The 26,196-nt window shown below is 43.8% G+C and overlaps 4 protein-coding genes across 5 annotated transcripts in view; 2 read left to right on the forward strand and 2 right to left on the reverse strand.

Moving 5' to 3' along the window:
* Window positions 1-5,827, forward strand: part of FANCD2 (FA complementation group D2) — a 71,295-nt gene extending 65,468 nt beyond the window's left edge. The window contains exons 42-44 of one of the 2 annotated variants that reach the window (XM_059663505.1): window positions 427-573; window positions 2,203-2,298; window positions 5,433-5,827. In XM_059663505.1, the coding sequence (XP_059519488.1) occupies window positions 427-573; window positions 2,203-2,298; window positions 5,433-5,510 (321 nt within the window). In that variant the 3' untranslated portion in view covers window positions 5,511-5,827. The remainder of the gene's footprint in view (window positions 1-426; window positions 574-2,202; window positions 2,299-5,432) is intronic. The other variant, XM_059663506.1, reaches the window with a different exon arrangement.
* CIDEC (cell death inducing DFFA like effector c) overlaps window positions 1-26,196 on the reverse strand; it is a 188,533-nt gene that overhangs the window by 156,722 nt on the left and 5,615 nt on the right. The window lies entirely within an intron of this gene.
* On the reverse strand, window positions 6,879-7,692 carry FANCD2OS (FANCD2 opposite strand). The gene has a single exon (XM_059662905.1). It carries the CDS (start codon window positions 7,690-7,692, stop codon window positions 7,156-7,158), a length of 537 nt encoding a protein of 178 aa, XP_059518888.1. The 3' UTR covers window positions 6,879-7,155.
* BRK1 (BRICK1 subunit of SCAR/WAVE actin nucleating complex) lies at window positions 12,353-25,094 on the forward strand. The gene is made up of 3 exons (XM_059663555.1): window positions 12,353-12,513; window positions 23,845-23,927; window positions 24,179-25,094. Exons 1-3 carry the CDS (start codon window positions 12,396-12,398, stop codon window positions 24,203-24,205), a joined length of 228 nt encoding a protein of 75 aa, XP_059519538.1. The 5' UTR covers window positions 12,353-12,395; the 3' UTR covers window positions 24,206-25,094.

Below are 26,196 nucleotides of genomic sequence, written 5' to 3' on the forward strand. Positions count from 1 at the left end.
AAATGATTTTGGATCCAGTTTTTATTACTCACCTCCTCCCCTGGTTCTAACTTTAGAAGGTACTGAACAGTGAAATTTTAAGAACTCTCTGAGCTAAACAGGATTGATATCTGTTGTTCAATACCAGTATAATTAATACATGTTCAAGAATATTTTAGGTCAGTTCATTGATAGTCAACGAGAGGTTATGAAGAGAAACCTAGAGGTGGTATGTGTTCTAAGCCCTCTTAGCTTGAAAGACAACTGTCACTCTCCTTGTAGTACTCTGCCAAACTACTGCTGTATGATGGGACATGTCTCTGGCCTATACTGGCAAGGCTTATGCTCTTCTACAGTGTTCAGAATGTCAGGAATGCAAGTTCTGTATAGGAAATGTGGAAGCATGATGAGAAACCGGATGAGTTAGGTGCATTTGTTTCCATTCAGATTCATCAGGACATGAAACTCACCAAACATGTGCCTTTTCTCAAAAAGACCCTGGAGCTGTTAGTTTGCAGAGTAAAAGCCATGCTTATCCTCAACAATTGCAGGGAGGCTTTCTGGCTGGGTAATCTCAAAAACCGGGACTTGCAGGTAAGCCTGGGCCCTGCCAGTGATAATCTCCTACTCCCTTTGTGAGAGCATTGGGAGGTATGTAAGGGAGGATGTGCTTTTCTCTTAAGTCTGGGCAGTTTAGCTCTTTAAGTTAGAGTATATTGCCTGTGGGCCCTGGTCACAGGCTGCACCCCTCATCCCAGCCAGCAAAGGCACCAAAACATGCCATTGATACCAACAAGGCCTCAGATATAGAGAAGCCAGATCCATAAAACCTCTCCTCAGCCAGAGAGGTACCTATTAAGTCAGTGGTTCTCAATCTTCCTAATGCCACGACCCTTTGATACAGTTCCTCATGTTGTGGTGACCCCCAATTTCATTGTTACAAATTGAACATAATTAAAGCATAGTGATTAATCACAAAAACAATATGTAATTATATATGTGTTTTCCGATGGTCTTAGGCGACCCCTGTGAAAGGGTCGTTCGACCCCCAAAGGGGTCACAACCCACAGGTTGAGAACCTCTGCTATAAGTCCTACTGAGGGTAGATTCATAATAACATTTTTGTATATGGACAAACTTTAAAAAATGGTTTTGGATTTTTTTTCTAAACCAGTCTGTCTTAAAGTATTCTTTGACTAATTTTAACAAGTGAGCATTTCCAAGATCTTTCAGTTGTCTTGACTGACTGAAATCTTGTGTTGCTTATAGTACTGCTTTGGAGTTATAGCAGTTTTGAAGTAGGGTCCAAGCCCTTCTTCTTTATATATATATATATATGTATGTATGTGTATGTGTGTGTGTGTGTGTGTGTGTGTGTGTGTATGTATGTATGTATGTATGTATGTATATGTCTTTATTGATTTCAGAGAGAGGAAGGGAGACAGAAACATCAATGATGAGAGAGAATCATTGATTGGCTGCCTCCTGCACATCCCCTACTGGGAATCAAGCCCACAACTCAGGCATGTGTCCTGTCCGGGAATCAAACCTTTACTTCCTGGTTCATGGGTCGATGCTCAACATTGAGCCACCTGGCCAGACCAAGCCCTTAATCATGCTTATAATACTGGTATCTGAGCTTTATAATCTTGAATGTGAAAAAAAAATAGCATCCCATAGAATTAGCTTTCTTTCTTCACATCAACCTTATAAGTACTATTGTTTCCATGAGAAAATTGAAGCTCCGAGAGGTTAAGTAACTTACCTAAAGTCATTAAGCAATAGGTGAGTGGATTCAAGGTTTGAGTCCATACAGTTCTGTTCCAGAGTAGTTGTTCTTAAATCACTTCAGTGTACTCTCCTTCAGCCTCTATATGGCCACCCATGGTTGGTGTGTTGGTGCTCATATACCTTAAGGTATTTGGGAAATTTTAGAACTAAATTCAACATTAACTGAGAGAGTCTAGCCTTGTAAAATCTAGCATGATATTAGAATACAAAGGTGGACTTTTTGTAAAAACTGCGTATTGTATCAGAGCCACACATATCTCAGAAACTTTGGGTTGAGGATCACTTCTCTAGATGCTGGGTCCTACTTTGGTGCCATGTTTGATGACATTTGAATGGCTAGAATATCTTCCTTTGTATTGCCCATAAGCTAAGCATTTCTCCCACATGTGATCACTTTAACCCCACCATTTATCTTGGACCATCCACATTTAGGGTGAAGAGATTGTATCACAGAATTCCCAGGAAAGCAGAGCAGATGAGAGTGAGGATGACACATCATCCCAGGTCTCCAAGAGCAAAGCAACGGAGGTATCTCTAATAAGGCACCAGAGTGTGGCATTGATGTTGCATTTCCTTAATTATTCTGAGTTGGTAAAGTGCAAAAGTTTCCCTGTTTCTGTTTATAATCAAAGGCTTCTATGCCTATCTTCATCACCTCCCTCCAAAAAAGCTTCTGTGCTTCTATGAGTTCTGTGGGGGCGAGGAAAAAACCCTCCCAATTAAAATCATTCTCGAGTATCTCAAGTTGTGGCATGTGTTATAGAGTTGAAAATTCCCTTCCATTATAACCTATTTTTTCTGAATTCATGTCTAAAATCATTTTAGAAGGGAGGACAGAATGTTCTGTGAATATTGAGAAGAATGAGTTAAACCATTTAAATGTTCTACTATATAAAATAGAAATGTGAATACATTAGTTGAAGCACAGAATCAAAAACTGCCACTACTGAGGACTAAAATAAGAGTAAGGGTCCTTATTCTTTTCTGGACTACTACAGATACTTTTTCAAAATATATATATTTTTTTATTTCAGAGAGGAAGGGAGAGAGAAAGAGATAAAAACATCAATGATGAGAGAGCATCATTGATCAGCTGCCTCCTGCACACCCCACACCGGTAATCAAGCCACAACCTGGTCATATGCCCTGAGCCACACCAGCATAATACAGATATTTTTAAAACTTTAAAGAAAGCTAGAGAAAAAGGTATCCTATATAATAAAAGGCTAATATGCAAATTGACCAAATGGCAGAATGACTGATTGCTATGATACACACGGACCACCAGGGGGCAGACGCTCAATGCAGGCGCTGCCCCGTGGTGGTAGCACTGCTCAGCCAGAAGCCGGGCTCATGGCTGGTGAGCGCAGTGGCAGTGGCCAAAACTGTCAGTCGGACATCCCCGAGGGCTCCCAGACTGCAAGAAGGCACAGGCCAGGCTGAGGGATCACCCCCCTCACGTGCACGAATTTTGTGCACCAGATCTCTAGACTATATATCTAAAAGCCTAAGCAACTGGCCGGTAGCTATGACGTGCACTGACCACCAGGGGCCTGACGCTCAATGTAGGAGTTGACCCCTGGTAGTCAGTATGCTCCCACAGCGGGAGCGCTGCTCAGCTGACAGATGGGTGCCAGGCGCTGGGCTGATGGCTGGGAGTGCAGCTATGAGCCTCTCCCTCAGACACTCCCCCTGCATGCCCAAGTGGCAGCGGCAGCAGGCGCAGTGGGGCAAGGATGAGTGGGAGTGGCGCAGCGCCCAGCCCAGGCTCTGGCTCCTCCCGAGCTGCCTGCTGTTTACCACACTATTTTGTCCTGTATGGGATCAATGCGAATAGCAGGCTGGAGCCCTACAAGCTGGCGGGTAAGGCCGGGCTGTGGCAGCACAGAGGTCCACTAATCCCCGGCCAGGCCGAAGGACCCCACTAGTGCACAAATCTGTGCACCGGGCCTCTAGTATGTTTATAAAGTTTGGGTACAATTCAGCTGAGTTATAGACACCAAAAAACTCAGATTTAAGAACCCTTGCTGTGGAATCTCTATAATGCAATTTGAGGCTGCTGCAGAAAGGTCGAGTATAAAAAATTCTATTATATGGTCCTCTGTATAATGTACCTCTCTACCATTTTCTCATAAAAAAAAAAAAAAATTGAGGCAGGCAGTATCCTATTTCTCCTAAAATCCCTCCCAGATTAGAGTTACAGGCCAGAGAAAATTTGATGCTTGATTACTGCTGAGGTACACCAGGTATTTAATTTACAAATTTTTTTTCTTTTCTTTTTTTTTTTTAGAAATGACAGCAACTCCCTGGTGCGGGCCGGAGGGTTCATCGGGAATATATATATATATATATATATATATATATATATATACTTTTTTTTTTTTTAAACAAAAAACATTTTTATTGATTTCAGAGAGGAAGGAAGAGGCGGAGAGAGATAGAAACATCCACGATGAGAGATAATCATGGATTGGCTGCCTCCTGCAAGTCCCCCGCTGGGGATCAAGCCCACAACCTGGGCAGGTGCTCTTGACTGAAATCGAACCTGAGACCTTTCAGTTCACAGGCCAACGCTCTATCCACTGAGCAAAACTGGCTAGGGCTATTTTTCTTTTTTTAATACTTACCCGAGGATATTTTTTCCATTGATTTTTTTTTTTAATTCTGTTTTTATTGATTTCAGAGAGGAGGGGAGAGGAAGAGAGAGAGAAACATCAATGATGAGAGAGAATCATTGATGGGCTGCCTCCTGTACGCCCCTCACAGGAGATTGAGCCCACATCCAGGGCACATGCCCCTGACTGGAATGATACTTGGGACCCTTTAGTCCGCAGGTCGACGCTCTATCCACTGAGCCAAACCAGTTAAGGCTCCAATGGTTTTTTTAGAGCGTGAAAGGGAGGAAGGAGGGGGAGAGAGAGAGAGAGAAAAAAATGAATGTGAGAGACACACATCGACTGGTTCCCTCCCACACATGCCCTAACTGGGGCCAGTGATTGAGCCTACAACCAAGGTACATACCCTTGGCCAGGAATTGAACCCTCAAACCTGCGGTCTGTGGGCTGATGCTGTCTAACCACTGACCTAAACTGGCCAGGGCCAGAATTTTTAAATTTTTTTTGTTCAGGTTTTTTAACAGATTTCAGAGAGGAAGGGCAAAGTAGAGAGAGAAAGAAACATCAAAGATGAGAGAGAATCATTGATCAGCTACCTCCTTCAGGCCCCCCACTAGGGATCGAGCCTGCATCCCAAGCATGTGCCCTGACCGGGAATCGAACCATGACCTCCTGGTTCATAGGTTGACATCCAACCACTGAGCCACACCAGCTGGGCCAGAATTTTTAATTTTAACAAACATTTCATTCTATATTCAATATCCACTATGTTCCTGTGTCACATACATGCAGTGGAATAGAAGGACCATGGCTTATTTTTAAATTACGCAAATTTGGTTGTTGCCGAGTGGCATTAATCAGTTTCAAATGGCCTCCCTCCATAGTCTTAGGTTAGAGGTCATGATAAAAAACTCATTTTTCAGATGAATGATTTAAAACTTATTAATTTTGGTAACATTGATACAGTATAGTTTTAAGTCCTGTGAGAGCAGTATTATACAGGCTCACTCAGATGACCTAAAGTATTTCATTATCCTTTACCCTTAGGATGGTGAAGACGATGAAGCAAGTGATAGAGAAAAGGAGCAAGATAGTGATGAGAGTGATGACGACGACACTGATTAGACCACAGAAAGATGGACGCCTCCTTATCTCTGCCAGCCTCTTAGCATTTTGTGTTCAGGATTTGAAATCTGTCTACCTTTCTCACTAGAAGTATCCTATTTTGTCCTTAAAGTGGGGGCTTTATTGATTCAACTTAATAGTGAATATTATAGATCCTCTAACATTAAAGGCCCTGGCTCAGGATTCCAGTGTAGCATTCAGTGCTGTACTGCGGAGTAGTCATCATTCTGGACTTTGGGAGCTTGTTTTGAATTTATTTTATAATTTATGTTTGTACCAGTTTTACAAATAAATTGTTTTAAGTTCTGCTTCAGCTACTTCTTTCCTCTTTCTGGATTTCCTTTACTTAGTCGGGGATTAGATGGAATTGAATTGGGTTTTCAGCAGAAAAATAATGAAGACCAGTGCCAACATTAGTTCTACCAGTGTAAATCATGTTTTCTATTGTAAGAATTATCTTTCTTTGCGATAAGAAGATCTTTGTGTTCTTTTTAGAGGAGTGATAAATTTGTCAGTGCCCAAATAAGGTTAAAAATGAATATTTTGGCTGCTTTAAAAAAACGTTTGGTCATCGTGTAGATGTAAGACAAAAGGGGAAAAGGCACCATCAGACTCTCATGTTGAATTTGTATATGTAATGGTTATTTCCACATTATTCTGAGTTATACCTATAATCAAGTTATAACTATGTACCTAATTACTTATAGTTTCTTAGAAATAGAACATTAGGAGTACACTTGAGCTAAAATGGAAAGTCTCACGTCTTTGGTCAGAAAGCCCAGTTTCAGTGCTGCTACCAAGTTCTTGCTGAGCTACAAATATTGTTTAATACTTGTTAACATTTTTTTGGTACTTTCTTATAATATTTGTTAATATTTCTACCCACTTCGGTATTCCCTAGTGGTATTAGGAGGTGGCTGGTTAGATGTTTGTTTTTTTTTGTTTTGTTTTGTTTTGTTTTGTTTTTTATTGATTTTTTACAGTGGGGAAGGGAGAGAGATAGACAGTTAGAAACATCGATGAGAGAGAAACATCGACCAGCTGCCTCCCGCACATCCCCCACCAGGGATGTGTCCGCAAGCCAGGTACATGCCCTTGACCGGGATCGAACCCGGGACCCTTCAGTCCGCAGGCCGACGCTCTATCCACTGAGCCAAACCGGCTCCGGCAGATGTTTGTTTTTTTTTCAAGTAGAGGAGGTTTTTTGTTTTTTGTTTTTAAAATTAATCCTTAACCCACGTATAGATTTTTGACCCCTTCATCCTCAGGTATATCGAAATTGACGTCTCCTTCCTTGACACACCTTTGTTTCCCCAGTTCATTATGGATGTTTTAAGTGAGTTCACACTAGGCTTATTTATATGGTTTGTTTAATGGTTCTTTATCACATGTACATGTCAATGCTAATTTGACTCTCTTTTAAATGGTTGTTCAACATTTCAATGAAAATTGTTCTTCCTTGCTCTGTCACTGGCCCTTTTTTGGAGGGGAAGGGAGGGAAAGAGGCTCCTGAATTTTCACTGCTTTACAGAAAAGCAAGATGGTTGGGGCAATGTCAGTTTCCTTTACATGGATAGGTTTCTGCAAGCTTCAGGCACATAGCAAAGGGAATGGTGTGAGGAACAGGAATCAGGTGGGGGGCCCTTTACTTGGAGTGTTGCAAGGCAAAGGTACACTTCTTGTACGTTGCATACAGCAAGAGAATAGAGCGCAGCATCTGTTTGCACATGGTCACTGTCATCTGAATCTGAGGTTCCTTAAGTCCCGTGGGCCACTGGTGCTCCCGGCTGATGATTTTGCAAAAGGCTGACTTGTCTGAAACTCTGAAGGTCCCAGTCCACTTTGGAGGCTGAGCCGTGATGACCCTGCCAAAGACCGAATCCACTCCACTGAGGCGGACAGGCTGGGGCTTCCTGACCAGCCCTTTCTTGTTGTTTATGGTTCGGAGCTCTGATGTGTGGCAGGGTAACTTGGGACTCACCCCAGGTTCCAGGAATGGGCTATCTAGGACTAGAGTGACCTCTTGAAAGCACAGCTGCACTTCAAGGTCAGAAGGGGTGTGTGGGAAGCAGGGGGAAGCCCTAAAGGGGTGCTTGGAAGAAGGTGTAGGTGTTGTGTGCCGCAGCCATTGGAAGCTCTCATCCAGTGGGGTCCATGGTGACCAGAGCTGGTATCCTGCCATTGATAGTCTAAAGGAAAGGAATCAGAACATGGAATTTCCCTAGCATGGTTTTGGTGAGGGCATGGCCATTCAAATTCACATCTTTTTCACATTGACTTTAACTTACTCCAGTCCCCATAAACAGTCCAATAGATGTTAGGGTACTAGTATCTCTAAAGAGTAGTAAGGGATGGTAACAAGTCTTGAATCTGTCAAGTGCCATGTGTACTAACACTTTATTAAACCTTATCACAAGTCTTTGAAGGTAGATTTTAACCCATTTTACAGATGAGGAATACAGAGGTGGGCAATAATAAATATACAATAGTTAATAAATAATACAAGAATAAACTTGTGTATTCACAACTGTAAACTAACTTTTGCCCGCCCCTGTAGATTTGCCCTAAATGGAGTATCCCAGTTCACCATTAGATCTGTGCTGTGTTGATAACTGCTAAAGACACCTCTGAGGTTGCAGAGGCTGCTGGCGCTTCAAGATGAGACATTAATTGTGATTAGAAGCTCAGAAAGGCCCCATCTTACCCAATATGTGGGACTCTGAATCCCATGTACTTATACCTGTGGTTCTCAAAATATGATCCCGGGACTAGCACCTTTCAAACTCAGAAACTCTGGGGGTAAGGCCCTGCGACCTGTGCTTAAGTAAACCCTCGGGATTCTGATGTACTTATAGTTTGAGAACATATACTGCTCCTCTTAAGGAACTTCGGCTTTCACTATTTTTAATTAGCAAGACAGTCTCTTGGCCCTAAAAACCTGTTTTCTGACACAAGGGAGCTGTTCTTTCAGAACCCTGAGCTACTTATGCCATCTCAGAGGAAGTATACCAGGCTGGTAGGAAAATAGTTTCAAAAGGCCAGTCTTTAAATATTTCTAAAGATTTTTCTGGTTCTTCTAGATGTGTTTTTTGTTTTCTTACCTATGGGAGACCCACTCGCTAAGAACTTTATTTTTCTGTTCCCTTTGAAGATAAAGGTCTGGGAGGATGTTGCTAACTCAAAAATGTACTCAAGTAGAACTTGGATTTTCCTTCAATCTACCTTAAAATTGTCAGTATATAAAGGTTTTTCCTGAATTCAGGAGACGCTAACATTTATTGAGCATGCACTATTATGTTAAGGGACATAACAGATCCCTTTTCTTTTTAGCCAAGTGTATTTCTCTGTCCCTTCTCTTTTCTCCAAAAGGAAACAGCAGCAAATTTGATTCCATCCAGTAATGGTGTGACAAATTAACACCTCCACCATCCTTTATGAGACAGTAAAGTTCATTTTTTAAAAGGAATTGGTAACATTTCAAGCCAGAAGACCTGCTCTAACAGTGGTTAGTATAGAGATTTGTTGATTTCCTACAACTGGTGTCTCCTGACCTATGCTGGCCTTTTTGCATACTGTGTTTAAATGTCTGGGCTGCTTTAGGATGAGAAACTGACACCCCAGGGGTACTTATCTATTCCAAACAGCCTACCAAAGGCCTCTGATGCTTGAGATCGTGACCCTGGGAGCATACAACCAGGATCAGTGCCACTCTGGTACACAACCATGGCAAGGTGGTGACCAAAATATCCTTATTTGGTAGGATACTTACCTTTAGCAAAAGGGGCTAGAGGTGTTTTTGTAAAAAAAAAAAAAAAAAAAAAAATGGCTTTGTCAAATGTCCAGCCTAAGTATTCAGCGGAACCCACATGGGATGAGAAGGGCTTCTCACCCCAGGTCTTTCCACCACTTTCAGGCAAGTTTACATAAAGATGGTTCACACCCCCTTCACCTCATCCCCCGCTCCTACCACCCAGAACTCACTGTCATCCTCTCCGAGGGGGATTGAACCTAGGAAGTCTATTCAAACTGCTCTAATAACTCCCCAATGGGAAACACCGTGTTCTGGCCCAAAAGGGTTCCCCTTCATACTAGTCCTCCAGTTCCAAGGAACCGGGTCCCCCAATGTCCCCACCTGGGAAAGAGAAGGCAACGTCAAAGTGCCGCTGAGGTCCTTGTAAACTGCAATCCGAGGGGCTGAAGCTGCCTGTTGTGGGGGGAGCTTCCCGTCCCAGCCGGAAAACAGACTGTTCCCTGGGAGTCCCCTACCCCGGGCGGGCCAGGGCCAGAGGGCTCTGGCTGAAGAGGTGGAGGTGGCGGTGGGAGCCCAGGCCCGGTCCCACCATCCGGGCTGGGAGCTCACCTGCTGAACTCCACGGCCATACGCTCCAGAGTGGAAGCTGCTGGTCCCCGCCGCATCTTTTCTCCACCAGGCGCCTGGCAACCGCCTTTGTGACCCAGGACCAGGGAGGGGGGCGGGGGCGGCTAGAGACCCGAGCGGCGCAAGGGGGTGGGGTAGTAGGGGGGCGGGGCTGTCTGGGCTGGACTCCCCACCGCCAACTCCTTGGAATACCAGGTCCAGAAGTGCAGGTTCGAATCCCGCTCCCTCCAGCACCTCCCTGCTGCGCTACATCGATGTGCCTTTGATCTAGTTGCAGAGCAGGGGCCTACCCATTTCAAGGGGTGTGGTCAGGAACGTGCTTCAAAATCCCGGGACTGATCATTAGTTTAAAAGTCTTTATTAAACCTGCTCAGTAGGTGTTCAGGCAGAGTTACCCAGACTTCTGAAGGGTTTTGTTGCTGCATTGGAATGATCCCCGTGCAAGGAGACAGAATGTACTAGTATAAATGCTCGCCTATCTAGAACAAGAAAAAAGATGCATGTCTTCTTCCCTTGACTTCTTGACTGAAAACCTTTCTCTGCTTTCTATTAAACCTCAGAAAGACGATGCTGTCCCATTCTCAACAAGCTGAAAAACGGAACCTTTCACTATAGTAAGAGTGATCCGACAACTTTGACAGCATCACTCAATTACCCGGCCCGCTGAGGGAAGACAGATCTACCCAGTTGACTCCTATATCCCTGGTGCCTGGCTACCACAGTGTCGCAGTATGCAGGAGGTACTTGGGGAGGAATTAACTAACGGCCCACCTGCCCTTCCCTTAAACACCCAGACGTTGGCCTTGCACTTTGGGAACTATGTAACACAGTGATGGTGAACCTTTTGAGCTCAGCGTGTCAGCATTTTGAAAAACCCTAACTTAACTCTGGTGCCATGTCACATACAGAATTTTTTTAAAATATATTTTATTGATTTTTTACAGAGAGGAAGGGAGAGTGATAGTTAGAAACATCGATGAGAGAGAAACATCGATCAGCTGCCTCCTGCACATTTCCTACTGGGGATGTGCCCACAACCAAGGTACATGCCCTTGACTGGAATTGAACCGGGGGGACCCTTGAGTCCGCAGGCCAACGCTCTATTCACTGAGCCAAACCAGTTAGGGCTAGAAATTTTTTGATATTTGCAACCATAGTAAAACAAAGATGTATATTTTTGATATTTATTTTATATATTTAAATGCCATTTAACAAAGAAAAATCAACCAAAATAAATGAGTTCGTGTGTCATCTCTGACACACGTGTCATAGGTTCGCCATCACTGATATAACACAAATTAGAGCTGTCACCTTTCATCTTGCTCTTTGGGTGAAGCTGAAGTGGGGAGACTGGGGACCAGGGGAAGGGTCAGGCTGAGATTCTGGTTTGGAAGGACAGATAGTCTGAGAAGCTTGTTAAGAACTGTCAGATGCTGTGTGTGTGTGTGTGTGTGTGTGTGTGTGTGTGTGTGTGTGTGTGTCCGTGTCCCTGTGGAAGGAGAGCTAAGTGGAGATTGGAGGGGTCGTCAAAATGCAGAGATGGTTAGAGAAGGGCAGAGAATGACAACTCTTGGAAGAGACTAAAATGATTTTGAATTACAAAACTTTTTTTCAGTAAGTTTTTAATTTTCCTCTTAAAAACAACTGTGCAATAAAAAAACCCATCTTATTTGCTTTTAAAACATTTTTTATTGATTTCAGAGAAGGGAGAAGGACAGAGAAATAGAAACATCAATGATAAGAGAGAATCATTGACTGGCCACGTCCTGCACGCCCCACACTGAGGACTGAGCCCGAAATCCGGGCATGTGCCCTGACTGGGAATCAAACCGAGACCTCCTGGTCCATAGGTTGATGCTCAACCACTGAGCCACACTGGCCGGGCAGGATATTGTTTTCCATTGTTTTTCAGAGAGTGGAAGAGAGGAAGGGAGCGAAGGAGGGAGGGAGGGAGAGAAACATTGATGTGAGAAAAACACATTGACTGGTTGCCTCCCGCATACCACCCTGAACTCAGCTGCGCTCGATCTTGTCATTAATTTACAAATTTCCCCCCGCTGGGTATTATTGTGATATATATATATATAAACATTTTGTTCATTTGATAAATGTAAGGTGGAACATCATATTCTGTTGTTGAAAAGCATTTTAAAAGTAACTTGGGCTTAATGTGATTTAATCGATTATGCCCAACTTATTGCTGACACAGACCATAACCTAAGTCTGGAGCAGCTGACGGAGTGGGAGGGTGACGCGGGCCCACGCTCCCGCCAACCGCCAGCGACCCGGTACTGTGGTGGGTGGGGGGCTCCTGGCGCATGCCCACTCCATTTTCCCGGTCGGAGTTGAGCAGAGCCAACGCCGGCGAGGACGTCACGTCGCGCAGGCGCACCGCGATGCCAGCTGATACGTGGGTCCCGAGGGAGGGTGTGGGCTGGCGGCGCAGGCGCACGGACGTGCTGGAGGATCGGGGCGCCTGCGCAGTCGCACTTCCTTAGGCGGCGGCCATGGCGGGGCAAGAGGATCCTGTGCAGCGGGAAATTCACCAGGACTGGGCGAACCGGGAGTACATTGAAATCATCACCAGCAGCATCAAGAAAATCGCGGACTTTCTCAATTCGTTCGGTCAGTGGGCGGGCGGCGGGCGGCGGGATGGAGGGAGGTCTCGGAGGTTTGGCCGGGCGCTGAGAAGCTTTGACGGGCTCTCTCCGGGAGACCTCGACTCTTGCTTTTCTCTTCCTCCTCCTTCCCTGACCCCAGGCTCCACTGGGCAGTCCCTGTAGGGTTACCCTGCTCCACGCTGAGCTCATGGGCCTTATTGCCATTTACTCCGGATCCGTTGGCAAGTTCTTCCTTTTCCCAGACAGTCCTGCCTCTGATCTCAGACACGTCAGGCAGCCCCATCCACCCTGGGCGTCCTCTCGTCAGTAGTCTTCTTGCTTCCTTGGCGCCCCGCTTCCCTTCCAGTTCCCAGTTGTGTTCAGAGTGCACCCTCTAGTCTAGAACCTAGCCGTGGCCGTGTCGCTGCGCTGTAGATAGACCCGTGCCGGTTCCCCGTCTCCTTCAGGTTCGAGTGGAAACCTTGAGCGCCATGCCTTTTACTGCCTGCCCCCGTTCAGCCTTCTCCGGTCCGTTCCTTCCTGTCTCCCCTGTTGGCTGTGCTGAGAGTGGTAGGGGGTAAGGTCAGAGGTCAGGTCCAGGTCGTGTGGAGTCATGGAAATCTTCTGTGTTGTTAGTATCTAGCCGGCAGTAGGTGTTCTTTCTGCTTCTGGCAAAATCTTTCCTAGGCATGACCTGCTCATGACAGTCTTTATTCCGTATTCTTCTGGACAGCAATCCTGTAACAGAACCCCATCCCATGTCCTTCAGATGTTTAAGAACTGGGTAGACTTAGTGATCGATCACAAGGTGCCGGGGCCACATCTAGTGATCTTTTCAAACTCATGTGCTCTGTTCCACGAATTCAGCAAAAGTAAGCAATTAAAATTAAGTAGGGGAAATGATCTATTAAAAAAGATGTTAAAATGTATTATTTCCTAGCTAGAGGACTGGTGAGTTCTAAGGACAGAGCATGGAATTTGTCAGAAAGCATCAGCAAGAGAAACTAGTTCTCAGGGCAAGACTCTCTCAGGACTATGGAGGACACAGAACAAGAACCATTTCCTGAGTCAAATAATTTTTTAAAAATGTTTTTTTATTGATTTCAGAGAGGAAGGGAGGGAGAGAGAGAGAGCTAGAAACATCAATGATGAGAGAGAACCATTGATCGCTGCCTCCTGCATGCCCCACACTGGGGATTGAGCCCGCAACGAATCAAACTGTGACCTCCTGGTTCATAGGTTGACACTTAACCACTGAGCCTTGCTGGCCAAGCCTGAGTCAAATAATTATTAATATATTTACATATAAGGTATATAGGACTATAAGCTTGATGTATCTTGATATGGTGGACTTCCTCACTTTCTAGGGATTGGGGATGAAGGTAATATTATTGAGAGAATAGTATGAATTTATATGTCAATAATACATATTCATACAAAAAACTTGCTATAGAGTTTGTAATTAGGGAATGATATCAAGAAAGTATAGATCTCAAATACCTTGAAATTTTTTGAGTACTGAGTGAAGGAACATGGTTTAGTGAAAGATAAGTGGGTTTGGAGACAGGAGACAGAAATTCAAAAAAACTAGACTGATTTTAATGAACTGAAAACATTTGAGAAATACTGACATTTACCCTGATACTCAGATATTCTGAGTTTTTCCTCAGAGATGTTTTTTAAAAAAATTCCATGCAAAATCTTTCAATGTTAGTTCTCATAATTGGTTTCTTCTGCTTTTCCATTAATTAAGGGAGTTCTTCACAGCATTCTTTACTCATAACATTCCCTCAAAAGAAGGACCAGGTAAGAGAAACCAAAAGATTGCATGCTAAGGGAAAGATGGAATGATGACAAGATCATAGCTTTGGTTTCGTCTGGAAAGTCAGTGGAAAATAGTTGGAAACATCACTGACACAGAGTGTTTTAACTTTAAAAAGTAGAATTAAAAAAGACTTCATTCATCTGGTACATAATATCGGATATGTACACATAGAATATCCAAGCAATGCTCTAACCACTGAGAACACCGGCCAGGGCTATATTAACAAAATTTTAATTCACATTTATCTTTGACATAAATCTTCTTGACATATCATAGCCACTAAATTTATATAGTGGGTGAGTCTTGCAACTGACTGAAAATTGAAAAATCTGAGCTTAGTATTTGCCAAGGAGAAATGTATTTTTTTCTTATTTTATTAGCAAAGAAATACCTGCTCTGAGATTTTATCAAATGTGTGTGAGTCACATTTTGTGATTAGATAGAGAATAAAGACTTTTCTTTTTATTCAAGATTTCCAACAAGTCTTAGGCTGAGGAAATAGACACAGAATTCTAATCTTTAGGAGCCGGAAGAAATGGCTTCCCTTAGCTGGCTGTTATTCTCTCTTAAAGTGATGGCAATGACCTGATGTTTGGAGTAATTACTAGGTGGTTTTTGAAAATTTTGTTCATTTATTTACTTATTTATTTTTAATATATTTTTTATTTTAGAGAGAGGGATAGAAATGTTAATGATGAGAGAGAAAGAATCATTGATTGGCTACCTCCTGCATGCCCCACACTAGGGATTGAGCCCACAACCCAGGCATGTGCCCTGACCAGGAATTGAACCATGACCTTCTGGTTTACAGGTCGATGCCCTACCACTGAACCATGCCAGGTTTTGAAAAATAAGTAAGAACAGAAGTATGAAGCAAGAGTAAAAGTTAAAGCAATCTGACTTAGCAGGTAAAAAGCTGGTGAAGCCGAAACCGGTTTGGCTCAGTGGATAGAGCGTCGGCCTGCGGACTGAAAGGTCCCAGGTTCGATTCCGGTCAAGGGCATGTACCTGGGTTGCGGGCACATCCCCAGTAGGAGATGTGCAGGAGGCAGCTGATCGATGTTTCTCTCTCATCGATGTTTCTAACTCTCTATCTCTCTCCCTTCCTCTCTGTAAAAAATCAATAAAATATATTTAAAAAAAAAAAAAAGCTGATGAAACCTTTTAGTTTAGGCAAAGACCAACAGGCTGAGAAACTGGATAAATCATAAGAATATGCTTGAGTATACTCTCCTGGCATTGGATGACTCAAGATGAGTGTATATGGGATGTATTTTTCTATTCTAAGCCCTTAGCATAACTCCTTAGTTCTGATGTGTATCTGTGGGGCTTGCATTGAGTTTATGGTACTATGGTTTGGTGGTGCAAAGATTTAATAGAAGTTTACTTTGAGGACACATCTGGGCTCTTTGGAAATGGCAGCAGTCCCACAATCCTCACCCTGTGCTTTGGAAAGGAAAGTTTTTGCAAGATAGCCAACGGAACAGCTGTCAGAACAGCTTTTACTCTGTGATTCCAGCTGGTGAGAGTAGAGTTACAATCTCTTTGTAGTTTTCAGGGTTGGAGGACCACCTGAACCCAAGAATGCACAGATTATAAAGCAGTGATAACATCCTAGCACTAGGCCTATTTTGTATTTGCAACTGAAGTTACTAAAAATAGATTGTCATAGATGATGGTTTTGTTTTTTAAAATATGTTTTTATTGATTTTCTTTTAGAGAGAGAAGAAGGGAGAGGAAGAGAGAGAGAGAAACATAGATTGGCTGCCCCCTGCACACCCCCTTCTGGGGATGGAGCCAGAAACCTGGCCATGTGCCCTGACAGGGAATTGGGGATTGAACCAGCCACCTCTTGGTGCATGGGTTGACACTTCACCACAGAGCCACACTGGCCTGACAGATGATAGTTTTTTATTTTTATATATTTTTTTCTGGGTTCTAAAGCTAGAGAAGTGTAATAAAAAATAGAGAATGTGACTATTTTTAAATCTCAGTTTTTATACTTCACCGACAGATATAGCAATATACCATGCCTGTTGTGATCCAGCTGTGGGTCAGGTGTCATGGAAAGGAGAAAGTAAAAATAAATGGACAAATTAAAAAAAAATTAGTATTTTGTTGGAGAAATAAGACTTACCTGCAAAAATAATTCAAGAGGCCGAAACCGGTTTGGCTCAGTAGATAGAGCGTCGGCTTGCGGACTGAAAGGTCCCAGGTTCGATTCCGGTCAAGGGCATGTACCTGGGTTGCGGGCACATCCCCAGTGGGAGATGTGCAGGAGGCAGCTGATCGATGTTTCTCTCTCATTGATGTTTCTAACTCTCTATCTCTCTCCCTTCCTCTCTGTAAAAAATCAATAAAATATATTTAAAAAAAATAATTCAAGAGAAAGACTTGATTTTTGTAGGCTAAGGCTATGTGCATGAGTTCAGAGAAGGAGCTGTTTGCTAACTGGCATTTGTCAGCAGTGATAATGGATATAATTGTCCCTCCTTATTGACTGTTTCACTTTCTATAGTTTCAGTTTCTATAGTTTCTATAGTTTCAGCCACGGTCAACTGTGGCTTGAAGATATTAAATGGAATATTCCAGAAACAGACAATTTTATAAATTTTAAATTGTGTGTCATTCTGAGCAATGTGACGAAATCTATTACTGTCCCACTCTGTTCTGTCCAGGACATGAATCACCTCCCTTTGTCCTGCATAGCTGCGCTATATGTACTAACTGTCTGTTAGTCACTTAGTACCCAGCTAGGTTACTGCCATGGTTTCACAGTGCTTGTATTCAAGTAGCCCTTATTTTACTTAATAATGACCCCAAAGCACAAGAGTAGTGATGCTAATAATTCTGGTATGCCAAAGAGAAGCCATAAAAGTGCTTGTTATATATGGTCAGTAGCCTAACACTATATCACAGTGCCTACGACGTCATTCTCACCTCACATCATCTCATCACATGGGCATTGTGTCTTCATCATCACAAAAAGGATGAATATCTATATATATCTATATCTCTATATAGCTATATCAATAGATATAGATATAGATATAGATATAGATATATATAAAAGCCTAAGCAACTGGCCAACCACCCATTGGCTGGTAGCTATGACGCACGATGACAACCACGGGGCAGACGCTCAATGAAGGAGCTGCCAAGCGACAGCAACTTTGCAGAGCGCCCTCTCACACTTTGCAACCCCTCAGGGGATGTTGGACTGCTGGTTTTGACCTGATTCCCGCAGGCCAGGCCGAGGGACCCCCATCTGCCGGAGGGATCCTGCTCAGTCCACAGATGCCCTTCGAGCCCCAGCGCTGCCCCAGGTGCAGCCGGCCAGGGAGGGACTATGGAAGGTTGGCTCCAGGGCGTGTCCAGCCCATCTCACCCAGTCCTGCCCTGCTGGCCACCTTCTCATTAATTTACTTTCAGTGTGCATGAATCCGTGCACCAGGCCTCTAGTAGTACAATAAGAAATTTTGAGAGAGACCATGCTCGTGTTACTTATTGTTATAATTGTTCCATTTTATTAATAGTTATTATTAATCTCTGTGAGACCATTTTATAAATTAAACTTGGGATGCATTACCCGTGGTTAAGGGGGGATTACTATATTACACCATCAAGCACCCTGACAAGAACAAATGGCATTTTCAGTTAAAGTCTGGTGATAATGTTCACATAAATGCACTCTGGTTTCAGATTTGTTCAGCTGCTGAATGCTTTCCTTATGTTTTATTTGAACCAGTATGTATTTAATGTATATAACTGAAGTTTCTAGAGTTGAACAATTTGAATTTCTCAACACTGCTTATTCATGTAGGCCACTAGCATCATGTTGTTCTTGGATTCTGATTCATGACCAGATTGACAGAGCTAGAACAGAACAGCAATCCAGGAAGGAAAGCTCCCTCTTACCACCCTGCTTCTTTGGATATTTTTGGCTCTTTTTTTTGGGAAATGACAGATTGTCAGTGATAACATTCATGTTGTTACTGAATAGCATACATGATGTGCCTTTGAGCTTCTAAAAACCACACTGAAAGAGACTTGGTCCTGTTGGGCAGTCATGGCAAAGTATATCCAGGAAAAGTAGGGTGCTGAGGTGCTTCTACTCAAGCTAGACCTGGGAATTAGAAGAAGCAGTACTAGCACATAAAAGGACAAGATTGAAAAGAAGAATGAAGAGCCCTGGCCAGTGTAGCTCAGTTGGTTGGAGTGTCATCCCGTACACCAAAAGGTGGAGGGTTCAATTCCTGGTCAGGGGTTCAATTCCTGGAGGGTTCAATTCTTAGATAGGGGTGTGTATGGGAGGCAGCTGATTGATGTTTCTCTCTTCCTTCCTCTCTGTAAAATGAATTTTTAAAAATTATTTAAGAAGAAATTATAAAAGAAGAATGTCCAGAATAGGCAAATCCATACTCCCATATGCACCCCAGCTGGGGATTGAACCCACAACCTAGGTATGTGATCTGATCAAGAATCGAGCCTGCAATCTTTTGGTGTATAATATGATGCTCCAACCAACTGAGCCACCTGTCCAGAGCACTAGTAGAGGTTTCCTTTAGAGATTATGAAAATTAGATTATGGTGATCACTGCACAATTCTTTTTTTTTTTAAATATATTTTATTGATTTTTTAGAGAGAGGAAGGGAGAGGGATAGAGAACCAGAAACATCGATGAGAGAGAAACATTGATCAGCTGCCTTCTGCACGCCCCCCACTGGGGATGTGCCCGCAACCAAGGTACATGCCCTTGACTGGAATCGAACCCAGGACCCTTGAGTCCGCAGGCCGATGCTCTATCCACTGAGCCAAACTGGTTCTGGCCACAATTCTGTAAATATTCTAAAAACCATTGAATTATATATTTTAAGCAGTTGAACCTTATGGTAATAAGTTATATATCAATGAAGCTATTTCTAAAAATGAATAATGAAGAGTAGCCATGAAGATGGGTGAGTGAGAAAGGATCTAATATGAAACAAAAAGAAAAAAATGAACTAGAAAGTGGAAGAGTCAGGCTGCAAGCAAATTTTAAGGGATGTGAGGAATAAATTATGGCCTCAGAGGCTCAGAAGGATGGTGGCAGTGTAATGGGAAAGAATGCCATGCTGGGTAGTGAGGAAACTGGGTTTTGATCTCAGCTCTGCCACCCTTTTGTCCTGTCAGTTACCCATCATGGATACTCCACTTATCTAGGCCTTTGTTTTCTCACTTGTAAAATTAGTGGAGCCCTGGCTCAGTAACTCAGTTGATTAGAGCATTGTCCCAATATGCCAAGGTTGCAGGTTTGATCCCTGATCGGGCACATTACAAGAATTAACCAATGAATGCGTAAGTAAATGAAACAACAAATCAATGTTTCTCCCTTCCTCTCCCACTAAAAATCAATAAATAAAAATTTAAAAAAAAATTAGTAGACACACTAGAGTCAAACTTCTGTTCTAATATACCAGAATCTTTTTTTTTTTTCAATAAACATCTATGTGCCAGGCAAAGCCCTAAGATTACAAAGATTAATAAAAGACAATACAGTAGGTCCTCGGGTTATGTCGGAGATCTGTTCCTACGGTGGGACGTAAGGAGATTTTCGCCATAAGTCAGAACCCACCTGCCTATAAGCACCTACGTCACTCACATGGAGCACATACACAGCAGTAATGAAGTGAAACAGTTAAAAAAAATTAAAAGAAAGATAATTCCTGACCTTTACTTGTGGTAAGTAAATAATAAAAAATATAAAGCACATATGTACATATGTTGAAATGATGGAACTTTTTTTTTTTTAATAAATAAGTGGGAGATGGCGACGTAACTACGAAACGACTTACGTGGAGTCTGACATAACCTGAGGACTGCCTGTATCTGCTGTCCTAGTTGGTTTGGCTCAGTGGATAGAGCATTGTCCTGCGGACTGAAGGGTCCCAGGTTCAATTTTGGTCAAGGGCATATGCTTGGATTGCAGGCTTGATCCCCAGTAGGAGGAGTGCAGGAAGCAGCCAATTGATGATTCTCATCATTGATGTTTCTATCTCTCTCCCTCTCCCTTCCTCTCCAAAATCAGTAAAAAATCTACTTAAAAAAATGGAATATCTGCCTTTTATTAATTCACTAGGGGCCCGGTGCACGAAATTCGTGCACTGGGTGTGGGGCGGGGGGGAGTGTCCCTCAGCCCAGCCTGCCCCCTCTCACATACTGGGAGCCCTCAGGCGTTGACCCCCATCACCCTCCAATCACAGGATCGGCCCCTTGCCCAGGCCTGATGCCTCTGGCTGAGGCATCCGGCTCGGGCAGCGGGGACCCGCAGCTGCAGCGGCCCCACGATCGTGGGCTTCGCTTTAGGCCCAGGCAAGGGACCCCTAGCTCCTGGGACTGCCAGCTTTGACCGTGCCCAGCTCCCATCGCTGGCTCCACCCCTACTTCCTGCTATCACTGGCCAGGGCGGAAAAGGCACCTGATTCTCCGATCATGTCTGGGGGGCAGGGCAAAGGCGGCCCCAGGGCCGCCTTTGCCCTGCCCCCCAGCTCTTAGCTCCCCCCTGGGTTTCCGATCACTGTCAGTGGCAGGGGGCTTCTTCCTGCTTTCCCTTTCGCCTCCCTGCATTGTGCCTACATATGCAAATTAACCGCCATCTTGTTGGCAGTTAACTGCCAATCTTAGTTGGCAGTTAACTGCCAATCTTAGTTGGCAGTTAATTTGCATATAGCCCTGATTAGCCAATGAAAAGGGTAGCTCGTACGCCAATTACCATTTTTCTCTTTTATTAGTGTTGATTCTACTGGGGAAACAGTCATGTAAATAAATTATAAATCACAAACATTTAAGTATCACTTGGTTTTGTGCATGAACATTTACTCATGTCATTAATTATTCTTCAAACTGGTGATTTGTTAATGACTGTTTAATAGTCTCTCATAGATATGTCATACTTTACCAAAGCATTCCTAAGTAATAGTGAATGAACATGGTTTGTTAAATCTTTATCCAAAGCGAGAAATGATAACTGAAGACCAACTATGTAAGTAACTTATGAATTAGAAATTTAGCCATAAATATTTAGGTAAATAACAGAGGAGGGAAAATTATATCCATCTGTCGAAGACCTCTTAGAATTCAATTTGAACTGAGCCTTGAAGGAGAATGTTCAGATGAGTAAGATTTGCATATGATGAAATGAAAATTAAGGCAAGATCAGGATATAGGAAGATTTGTCTCAAAATGGGTGCCAAAGCACTTTTGCATAACATCCAGGGAAGAGATGAAAAGAAAGGTTGTGAGGTAAGTGTTAAATCATTGAGTGGGAGTGTGTCTCAGTGAGTGGATATTTTAGATTTAAGTGAAGATTACTGAGAGACTAGAGGCCCAGTGCATGAAATTCATGCACTGGGGTGGGAGGGTGGGGGTCCTTCAGCCCGGCCAGCCAGTCCTGCCTCTGATCAGAGTGGAGGGGCTGATAGGGGGTGGAGCTGGCTGGGGGGAGGGGGCCCATCGGGGGTGGGCCTGGTGGGTGGAAGGGCTGCAGGAGGTTGGCTGGCTGGCCCCGCCCCCTATTGGGATTGGGGTGGGGGGAAATCAGGGGTGGGGTCAGCCAGCAGGTGGGGCTTCAGGTCGATGAGGTGGTGAGGGTCCATCAGGGGCAGAACCAGGTTGGGGGAGGGGCCACAGAGAATTGACCAGCCGGCCTCACCCCCTGTTGGGGTAGGGGGGGGCCATCTGAGGTGGGGCGGGCTTGGCGGAGAGGCTGTGGGCAGACCCGGGTGGTGGGGGCTGATCAAGGGTGGGGTCGGCTGTGGGAAGGGGCTGTGGGTGGTGGGCCAGCTGACTCCATCCCCGAATGGGGTTGGGGGACCAAGGGGACCAGCGGCTTGGGGGAGGGGTCATGGGTGGTTGGCCAGCTGGCCCTGCCCCTGACCTGAGTGGTGGGGCGATCAGGGGCAGAGCTGGCTGAGGGGAGGCGCTGCGGGCTGATCTGGGTGGTGGGGGCCCATGGAGGTGGGGCTGGCTGGGGGAAGGGGCCACAGGCAGTTGGCTAGCAGCCCTGCCCCTGATCTCGGTAGGGGGCCTATCTTGGGTGGGCTTTGGCGGGGGAAAGAGCTGTGGGCCAATTGGGGTGGTGGGGGCCCATTGGGGGCGGGGCCAGCTGGGGAGGGCTGCAGAAGATTGGCCGGTCAGCCCCACCCCCATTGGGGTGGGAGAGGCTGATCAGGGGTGGGGCCGGCTGTGGGGAAGGGCCACGGGGAGGTTGGCTGGCAGCGCCACCCCCTGATCAGGCTGGTTTGCTGGCCACAGTGGGCGTCATAGCAACTGGTCATTCCAGTTGTTACGGTGTTCCAGTTGCTGCCTATATATATATTGGAAGAAGTGGTAGGAAATAATTAGCATGCCTAGAAACCTTTTTCTCCTGTGTATTGAGAATAGTTGTAGAAAGAGTACACAAGTGTGTTAGAGAAATTTGCAGAAGAAAGGTATCTTAGGGAAAACCTACATTTCATTTTGGTTGAGGTAGTGAAAGAAGATTGAAAAAAGTAGAAAAGGAATTTTGCAGAAGGAATGTGGACTTCACAGGGTATTTGATGTTCAAGTTTTCTCTGATTATGAAAGGCCTTCGCAGATATTGATGAGACAACAGCACTGCTGTGGCTTCCATTAGCTTAGAAAAACTGCTACCTTACCTTCTTCCTACAGTCTGTGCTGCATTCTTGGCATCTGCTTTTCCTCCCTATTGAGATTATTTTCTTCCTCTTTTTATTTTTCCTCTCTTGAAACTCTTAGTTTGCCTATTACCAAATGGTAATCTGTACAGCATTGGTCTGTTAGTTTCCTATTGCTGCCATGACAAATTACCACAAAGATAGCAGCTTAAACCACATAAGTTTATTATTTTACAGTGGTGTAGATCAGAAGTCTAAGACTGGCTCACTGCTGAAATCATGATCAGCAGGGTGCCTTCCTTTCTGGAGGCTCTTGGAGAGGATGTGATTTCTTGCTCATTGGGTTGTTGGCAGACTGGTTGTCTGCTGAGAGCTGTTCCCAGCTTCTAAAGGTCACTTGCAGCTCTTGGCTCATGGCCCCCTTTCTCCATCTTCAAAACCAGCAATGGCAAGTTGAGCCCCCTCACACTTTGAGTCTTTTTCTGCCTTTACTCTTCCTTTCTCATCTACATTGGGGCTTGTGATTAGATTGGGCTCATCTAGACAATCCAGGAACTCAAGATTCTTAACTTTAATCATATCTACAAACCCCCTTTTGTCATGTAGAATACGTACTCACAGGTTCCAAGGATTAGGATGTGGACATCTTTGGGAGCCATATTCTCTGCCTACCACAGATCCACTGTAAGCAGCTGTGTTCCTAAGATACTTCTCACCTTGTCCTCTCCATTCCTCTGCTTTGCCTACCTGCTCCCATTTGTACTCTACATGATATATCATCCCTCTTCTTCAGCTTAGGAGTGTGTGTGTGTGTGTGTGTGTGTGTGTGTGTGTGTGTAATGACATTAATCCTGAATATCATTCTCCTTTCACTAGATATGTCTTGTCGTTCAAGACTTGCAACACTAAATGAGAAATTGACAGCCCTTGAACGGAGAATAGAGTACATTGAAGCAAGGGTGAGTATGATGGCCAAGATGTTTCCTTATGAGGTTAGTCAGTGGCTGTGCAAGAGAGAATGCATATTGCTACGTCTTGCTAAAACAAACTGGCAAGCAGAAATAGTTTAGAGAAGTTAAGTACCTTGCTTAAATTTGAACCAGATTTCTGAGACTCTAAAACAATCTTCTTTTCTACCACTCTATTGCTTAGGATCTAAAATACCTCTAATCCTTTTGAATTTATCTAATGGTCAGTTTTCCTTCTACAGGTGACAAAAGGTGAGACCCTCACCTAGGACTGTGCCAGACTGCTGCTGGGAAGTTGCTTTACAGAACACAGGCCTACGTGGGAAAGATCCCAGCAGCCTTCCACTTCTCTCTCCTTAAAGAGCAACAGGGCTTATTCTTGTTTTTCTTTCTTCAAAAATGTGGCCTTTGGGCTCTGCCATGTTCATCTGGCAGTGTGATATGGCATGTGGGGAGAAGTCCAGGGGAACTCTTGAAAACATTAGGCATTTTACCTTTTCAGTAACATTTTGTAAAACTACTTGTCAATGTATTTGAGGCACTCAGAGCCAAAAGCCTGGGACTCTTTATTAAGGTGTTCTCTCTCTCTCTCTTTCTCTCTCTCTCTCTCAGATTTTCCTTACAGTTCTCATTGCCTCTGCATTGATTCTATAAACAGTCTTTTCTCCTCCCTACCTTTGTTGGGAGGTAGCAGACAGTCCTGGCTGAGAGACTCGTGCCCTGGCAAGGTGGCTGCCAGAGAATGTTGTTGCTAATCTACCAGTTTTTTGTCCTTATGGGGAGGTCAAGGCCAGGTCTCCACTTGGCTTGAAGGGACATTTTAAGATTTTTCTTTCTGTCACTTGGGGTGTTTACCTCTGATATTTCCCTAATAAACTCCTCAACTTTATCTGACTGCTGTGATTGTGGTGGGAGAGGAGCTAGAGATGGGACTCCTCTATTCCACAGAAATCTGATGTGTGGAATTATTATTCTGACAAAACTTTCAGGTGTAGCTGCTTGATCAAAACCTAGGTGGCTTACCAGCCCGAGCTCTCATATTTGGACTTTGAGCTGACTAATTTATCCTGGGAATCATTTGGTCATTCAGCAGGTGTTTGCCAAGTACTTACTTTGTAGATATGTTATGTCCCAATAAAAGATACATCGTTGAATGAAGTGTGATGCTCACATTCTATTGCAATACCAGCATTCACACAATTTAACCACAATCCAGGGTTTTAAAACCAGGTTTTATAAGGTAAACAAGCCAAATGTCTACTTTTTTTTTAAAGCTAATAGTTTAAACAGAAGAATGTAAAACTTGTCATTTCCAAAGCTTGCAACCTTGTTCAAAGGCTTATACAGTCACCTAGAAGTCATTCAGTATTGCCCCTTTCCTTTCCTCAGTCCCTGCCATCCTACCATGCTAATACTACAGCTCTGGGTTGATGAATTCTCTAATTTAGTGTCTGCCTCCTACAATGTACTTGGGTGCCTCTTATATTACCCAGCTGAATGCCTTGCAGAAGGTGGGTAATCAATAAATAACAATTGAACTGACTTATAGAGCTCAAGCTGCTTTGTACTTTTAGAACCCTTACTTAGACCTTTGGAAAATAGTGCCTTCATTTAAAAATGGGATTTTAGCCCTACCTGGTTTTGCTCAGTGTGAATAGAGGATTGGCCCCAGGGACTGAAGGGTCCCAGGTTTGATCCCAGTCAAGGGCATGTACCTCAGATTCCTGGCCCCAGTCGGGGCATGTGTGGGAGGCAACCAGTTGATGACACATTGATGTTTCTGTCTTTTCCCCTCCCTTACACTCTCTCTAAAAATCAATGGAAAAATATCCTGGGGTGAGGATTAACAACAACAAAAACACCACATACAAACAAGCAAAACTTTATAAAAATCAAATTTTGCAATGGAGACAAAACTGACATTTGATTTGGTAGTGCTGTTTTTTGAACATTATTGAGCTCATCTCAGAGTGTGTTTTTTTTAATTATTTTTTTCCCTTTATTGATTAAGATATTACAAATGTGTCCTTATCCCCCCCAATGTCCCCTCATTCCCCCAATCCTGCCCTCACCCTCAGAGTGTTTTTAAGAGTCACTTGAGTTCATTATTCATAGTATCTCCCCTATTTAGGATAAAGAATTACATACTTCTAAAGTTCAAGTTTTAGGTTATCTGGTGTTCTGTAGTCAATTTAACAGATATTTATTGAGTTCCTCCTATATACAAGGACTATAACATGAGATAATAATAGGGGCAAAA

The sequence above is a fragment of the Myotis daubentonii genome, chromosome 14, assembly GCF_963259705.1.
Source record: "Myotis daubentonii chromosome 14, mMyoDau2.1, whole genome shotgun sequence".
Taxonomy (NCBI): domain Eukaryota; kingdom Metazoa; phylum Chordata; class Mammalia; order Chiroptera; family Vespertilionidae; genus Myotis; species Myotis daubentonii.